Source organism: Notothenia rossii, assembly GCF_949606895.1.
Source record: "Notothenia rossii genome assembly, chromosome: 2".
Classification (NCBI taxonomy): domain Eukaryota; kingdom Metazoa; phylum Chordata; class Actinopteri; order Perciformes; family Nototheniidae; genus Notothenia; species Notothenia rossii.
In genome coordinates this window covers 58064320-58071664 of record NC_136904.1, presented here as the reverse complement: position 1 = coordinate 58071664, position 7345 = coordinate 58064320, and the positions used below count along the sequence as shown (strand labels likewise).

The window sequence follows — 7345 nt, the reverse complement described above, 5'->3', positions numbered from 1 at the left end:
AGGACGTGTTTTGGACGTTGTTGGGTAACACATTAAAGATGTTCTATATAAAACGTTCCCTCAATGTTACATGATAACAAATAAAGAATATTCTCCAAGCAACATTCTGAAAATGTTTTCAGGATGTTATTGAGGCCTGAGATGACAGAAAGTGTTTCATAAAATGTTCCTTTAATGTGATAAGTCAACAAAGGTGGAATGTTTTGCATCCAACATTCTAAGGATGTGTTTTGGATGTTGTTGGGGTAACACATTAAAGATGTTCTTTTATAAAATGTCAATGTTACATGATAACCAAAGAAGAACATTTTGGAAGAAACATTTGGATAATGTTTTCAGGAGGTTATTATTTTTTTATAAAATGTTCCTTTGATGGGAAATATTAACAGGGTCATGGTCAATGTCAGATTTATTTATAGTGCGCTTTAAAAAACAAAGTTTTTGCATTTGTTTGAATAGGATGTTTAAAAGAAATCTGATGTCACCACATTTTCCTTTTTAGAAAAAAACAAGCACGTAATTCATGATATTGCATGTTTGCGTAGGCATGTCTGAGTTCCCAGCTAGACATTGCTGGTTCTAAAAACATTCTGAGAATGTTACCATTCATTTATCTAGGAATGGTTTCATCGAGAAGTTTTATTTTGGTTCCTAGAATGTACTTCTGAAAGGTAGGATAACATTCTCTAAAAACATTCTTAAAATGTTGATAACATTGTTCGAACATTATACCCCCAAGTGTTTTTGTTGTTTATGCACATACGTATCTCTATTGTCATATGGATCGAATAACACTAAGAAAACCAAAGACAGACATATAGAAGAACGGACCGAATATCACTGCCCATCCCTGGAACCCCTGTTAGTGTTTGTATGTGTTTCTTTCTATTGTGTGTCTCTCTCTCTGCCTGCTGGTATGCTCTACACGGCTGGGAGCAATCTCCAATCAACCACACCTGCAACCTGCTCGTCAGCCACACTATGAAAGCCTGCAGCCTGCACTCATTCCCTGCCGGATTGTTGGCGTGAACGGTTTGTTGCGTGCCGCTCTAGCTTTTTACCAGCATATTCTTTGACAACTTTGCCTGCTTTTGCCTCACACTGATTTTTGTGTCTATCCCAGGAGGAATCCAAGGCATTCCACACTCCCAAGACCAGCCAGGCCTCTACCCACCCTGGAACAACTGTTTCCCACTGCCGCCATAACCAACCTCCACTCCCAGCTCCCCTTTTCTAATAAACAAATGTTACTTTCACCAGCTGATTCCGTGTCCTCCTTTTAAATGTGTTAATAGTAAAATTCCAATAGTTAAGTAAACTATCATAATCATCCTAATGACCACAGTGGTAAGTCCACTTACCCAGGAATCTTCAGTTGAACAATTACAGGAATATTATGTCTTTATGTTCAAATAATGTAAACATGTTTTAGTAAATCGTTACCATAGAACATTTGCATAATTTCTTTAACATAAACCATGTTATCCTTCTCTAAAATAATAACATTCTGGCAACATAAAAAATCTAACTTGCAGCTGAAAATGTTTTAAGAACAGTAGGGCATTATGTTCTAAAAATGTTATCAAAAACATTTTAAGAATGTTTTTAGAGAACGTTATCCTACCTTTCAGAAGAACATTCTGGGAACCAAAATAAAAGCTTCTGGAAAAAACGTTTTAAGAACAGTAGGGCATAATGTTCTAACAATGTTTTCAAAAACATTTTAAGAAGGTTATCACCAAACATTTTAAGAATGTTTTTAGAGAACATTACCCTACCTTTCAGAAGAACGTTCTGGGAACCAAGCAAAAACTTCCCGCTGAAAACCATCCTAGAACAATGACTGTAACATTCTCAGAATGTTTTTAGAGTCACACATTTCTAGCTGGGAAGCCTTCTTACCCCCTGTTCCAACGGAAGCGTCTGCGCTGTGCTGCGGCTGCGGCGTTTTTAGCGATTGCGGCCACTCTAGTCAATGGGTGCTATTCCACCAGACCGGCTGTGCCGCGCTGCGCCGCGGCTCGAAGCGTACCAGAAGCTGCTCGCCGCAAGGAATTTCTAAAATATAGGATGAATCCTATTTGTGACGCGGCGCATCGCAGCGCAGGCAGGAAGTGGAACGTTCATCCGAAAATATTGGTGATGTCGTTGGCTGTCCAGCCTCAGCTCAGCCACGAGGTGATGAAAATCACCTTGTTGTCTCCTTTGCTGGTTGAGGGGGTGCACCCAAAACCAGCTCCTTCTCCTCCCCCCACCCCCCCGTAGTATTTCAAGTAGGAGAATACATGCCAGCGTTCTCCTCTGGTTTACAGGCACTGTAAATTATATATATATAGAATCATTATGATGATGAATGCATATTTTTTTACCACTAAAATACAGCAACACATCTTTGATTCATGTCGTTTATAACTGGAGTATTACAATTATTATTAACTGTGTCTGCAGTCTACAACACAACAAAATAGGAAATAACAACAATAAACACGATTTAAACAGACACAAACTAAAACCATTTAACTACGTAGCCTACTTACTTGTAGAAGTACAAATGTCCAGGAAATATTCCAAAATCAACAACAACTGCGAGGCTGCACACACGACGCTCCGCTTCCGCAACGTTTTGAAACGTGCCTGGTGGGTTATGACGCAGGAAGAGGTCGCAGCGCGGCACAGCCGCAGCGCAGCGCAGCGCAGCGCAGCGCAGACGCTTCCGGTGGGGGTTACAGGCAAAGTCACTGATCAAGTCCTTGAAGTCCAGCTTTCTAGCTAACTGGCTTTCAACGGACAGCATGGCAAGACTGCAAAGCCTTATGGGGGTCAGGGCTGCGGAGCCTAAAGATGGATCTGTTGGTCCTGGCACCAGGGGGAGGGAAAACTGATTTAGTATGAATAGCTGCTAAAAATGTACCTGCATTTATTAAATGTCAGCTAAAAGAGGAGTGAAATGAAAAACCTCAGAATTTTATGTGAAGATATTAACAGTACTTAAAGGTGGGGTAGGTAATTTTGGAGAAACCAGCTCGAGTGCGCTAAAACACACAACCGGAAAAAATCTGCCACTTCCTTACAGAGCCCCTCCTCCAACACACACGAACGCGCACATGACCAATGAGGGCACGAGATAAGATTGTGCAGAGATGGAAGGCTGACAGCCAGGTAGGCCATCCAGTTACTTTAGCCGGGCCGGCTAAAATGATTGGTCGTGCTTTTAACAGCGCCACGGCTTCCACGGATGACATTTTTTATGGATTTGTTGTCAAAGCACTTAAGATATTCATTGCTATTGTGATGTTAAGAGCATTCCATGGAATATAACAACAAGTGTATCTCGAGCCGGTTTCTCAAACTTACCTACCCCACCTTTAATGTCAGCAAAACATTCCAATTATTATTATTTACTAACAGATTCATTTCCACCACTCATGGACCACACCCACCTTTTCTTTTGAAAAACTGGGTGGCATACTGTCGCCCTTTAGTCCCTCTCTCTTGTCTTTCTCTCCTTTCTTTTCTTTCTTGAAAGTCTGACTTTGTTAGTCGTTGAGACATCGTACACGCGTAAGTACTAGCATCCCTCCTCCAGGGCTGCCAACACTCACGCATTGAGCGTGAGAGTCACGCAATTAACCCATATCTCACGCACTCACGCCACACTTGCCTTTTCTCACGCTAAGTTTTCGTCCAAAATAAATGTATATAAATATAAAAATAAAGTGAAGGAACAGCAAACCGAGTGGTCTACGAAATGAGACGGTCTTCTGGCTTAGTTCAAGTTGGAACGATATTGGGAGATTCTGATTTCACGGATCAATAACTCATTAACAAAACGTTATTCAGACACAAATGACGTCTGCTAAGTACCGTGGTGAGGTTGAAAACGAACTACAATCACATTTTGATTAAAAAAAAAGCCAATACGCGCCGCCCTCCTAGCTGGACACATTACATTGGTCTCTATCTGCAGCCGGAGAAGAAACAAGTGCTCAGGGACTGTCTGCAAAGTGCAATTCCGAAAAAAGAGAATACAATAATATTCAATCACTATTATACAGCTTATTACTACCAAACTCACTACACACATCAATAGTCTTCTGTTGGTCATACTACATCAGAGAGTTTTGAAGAATATGCTTTTGAATAATTTTGGGGAATATTTATAATGTAAATCTTCAATAAATATGGCATCATCTTAAATAACTTTCCTATTTTACAGTATATTTCTACCAAACTCACTATTTGCATTGTTGTTGTTAGCATCTGGGTAGCTAGCTGCGCTAACGGATATTAGAAGCTGTTTCTCAAACAATGAGAGGGAGAGCTCTCTCCTGTTAGACTGAGAGAGATGACAGCTCAGTGAGGTAAGGGACTCTGTTTAGATAGTTAACTTTAGTCTAGTTATCGCAGTGGTTCTCAAACGTTTTGTTCACCATTTATGAGAATAAATGAAAAACAGTTATGAAATACTATGACAGTAAAACAAGAATAAAGTTTAAATGAGTTATTTGTAAAATACCCCCCTCTATTCACATGTAATGGTTTGGTCCTGCCTCCAAACGCTGTGCAGCACCACCGGCCCTTTCTAGCAGAAAGACTAGTGAGAGCATGTGAGGAGGGCAGGGCTGCCAACATTTGAGTTCAGCTTGGAGTGAGATTTTTTTTTTTTGGTGATCCGAAAAAAGAAACGTTCATGTGTAGGCTACAGTGTTACACATGTATTGAACATGTACAAACTAGGGTTTCCCATTAATGTACCGGGCGCTCCAGTGGAATACACGCACATACAGTGTACCCGCGACTCCAATGAAGGCTCGATAATAAGCTCACAGCATATAAAATGGCATATAGGTGTAAGCAGAGGTAAAGTGCTATTTTACAAGTGTTCGATGCTTTGGATAATTAACTTTTGGAAGAAAATAAGTTAAATGAATCATAAGTTTAGTGAGTACATCATCAATACGACCTTATATTAATGTTAATTATTGATAATTGATGAAAGGTTACTTAACATTTTTTTCTTAATGTTCTAACATTTTTTGGGGCCCCTGTCAGTCACGGGCCCTTAGAATCATCCTAACTTTTCACCCCCTTACGGGGTTATGGCTAGAAAGGATCCGTCTAGTGTAAATATGACGTCACGTTCTCGTTGTAACTCTCGTTGTAACTCTCGTTGTAATCGGAGCGGCTCGGAAACACAACTACAGCAGTAACATGATGCAACATACACATTAATGCAGCAGCAATATTAATAGAGAAACATCAGACATAATAGTAAAACACTGCAAGAGAACATTTTATTGCACCAGGAGCTATCTTGGGACTCTTACTGCGACAACGTTGACTTGCCTGTGAATAAAAAATAAACCATAGTGTTGGTGATCTACAGTGTTGCCATTCTTCTTTGAACACCAGCAAGACCGCTAACACCCTATTTCAACAATCACACTCCCTGTAATTGACATAATTAATAGATAGTTTAGCTTCTCATAATCATTTGCTGTGGCCCACTGATGTTAACGATCGTAACTGAAAGGCTGCCTGCCAAACGTAAACATTCAGCCACGTGACATTCAGCCAAACTCTCGCGAGAGTTTTACACAAGACGGATCCTTTCTAGCCATAACCCCCTTACGGCGCCCCTGACCTATGCCCCTGACCCTGCCCGATCTGTACGGCGCATGTGCGAGATCATAGACATATAAAGAGTAGACGCCGCATTGGCTGCTGGGGCGCAAGAAATAAGGCCGCCATCTTGGACCGGTCATCCTACCCATATTGTACAGACATTCTACCCATAGAAAGCAGAGGTTTCAAGATGCCAGAGCACTGTGCAGCGTATTGCTGTGCAAATCGGCGGACGGTTGCGAACAGGGGTCGGGGGATTACTTTTCACAAGTAAGATTCAACATTATTATTGGTTGTATTTTGCAAATAGAATATTATTGTACTGTATTGATGTCCGCCAGCAAAATCGTAGCCAGCAAACATTATGTTTATGGCCAAGTGAGACTTTATAAATCATATTCTGCTGTAACAAGTGAATTTCCCCGTTGTGGGATGAATAAAGTAAAATCTAATCTAATCTATCTAGGAAGAAGAAGGAAGAAAATAAGCTTGACCTCCTTCTTTAACATTTTTTGTGTTGACTCTCTCAAATCTCCCGTTTTTATTTTGAAGGTTTCCCAAAGACAAAGATATGAGGAAGAAGTGGGAAGTTGCTTTGAGGAGGGAAGGGTTCACTGCAAGCGAGTCATCCGTGATTTGCAGTGAGCATTTTAAGCAGGACGAGTTTGACAGGACAGGACAGATTGTCCGACTCAGAGATGGTGTTATTCCCTCCATCTTCAGCTTCCCGGTTCACCTCCAAAGAGTAGGTGTATCATCATAAGGCTATTAGCATTCATAAATGTAAATATTCTATTATCAATAACAGGGCAGGGCGAAATACCTATCCCTGTGTGTGCGTGTGTGTGTGTATATATATATATATATATTATTTTCAAGTATTATGCTTCTTCATTTTAGCCGGAAAAGGGCAGGACTACGTCTACTTCCAGAAAAGCTGAAGAGAGCCTGTCTGTGGCCCCTCAGGACGACCCAGAAGCTTCAACCTCACACTCACAACCTCAGCCTAATGATTTGAGTATTTATATATTCAACATCATATCATAATGGTCCTAGACAAAGTAAAATCTCTCTTGTTTGCTACCACTGATATTAAACACACTCACAAATAAACCCATACACACACAATTGAAGACATGTTGAACATGCATTCCTGGCACACTCACACACACACACATAATGCAGGCAGTGGCTTTGACAGGTGATGACTATAAGAAAGAATGTGGGCCATACTCTAGTTGTGTCAAAGTGATGTGTGTGAAGTGAAACATCACTCAAACAATGTTCATCCCTCTTTCTACTAGGATCATCGCTATGTCTTGCCTGCTTCTTCTACTGCTCTTAAGGCCAGACTCAATGAAGCTTTAGCAAGAGTGGAGAGTCTCAAGCGAGAGAGGAAGAATGCCATGGCTAGAGAAAAGAGGGCAAAGACCACAGTGAGGAGTCTTTTGGGGGATTTGAGGGAAATCATTTGATGAGAGCTACCACCTTCTAGCCCTGAAAAACAACGGTGGCCTAGTGATTCCATCACAAGGCACAGTGAAGGTGCTGGGAGCTGCAGAGAGGGTGATTCGCCAAGCTTCAACAAGGCAAACCCCAAAGGTGTCGACAGTCACCTACATCGTCCGGGAGGAGATTGGAACGGAGGATGTTTTTTTATATGTGTGTGTGTGTATATATAATATATCGTTTATCTTTTGCAAAATACCTATCATATATA

The 7345-nt window shown here is 40.9% G+C and overlaps 1 protein-coding gene across 1 annotated transcript; it reads left to right on the top strand.

Moving 5' to 3' along the window:
- Positions 1 to 5815: 5815 nt before the first annotated feature.
- LOC307029644 (THAP domain-containing protein 6-like) lies at positions 5816 to 7100 on the top strand (the record flags this gene model as incomplete). Its single annotated transcript, XM_079665725.1, has 4 exons — positions 5816 to 5895; positions 6178 to 6370; positions 6526 to 6639; positions 6930 to 7100. The coding sequence occupies 4 exons, from the start codon at positions 5816 to 5818 to the stop codon at positions 7098 to 7100; spliced, it is 558 nt and encodes a 185-aa protein (XP_079521851.1).
- Positions 7101 to 7345: the final 245 nt, after the last annotated feature.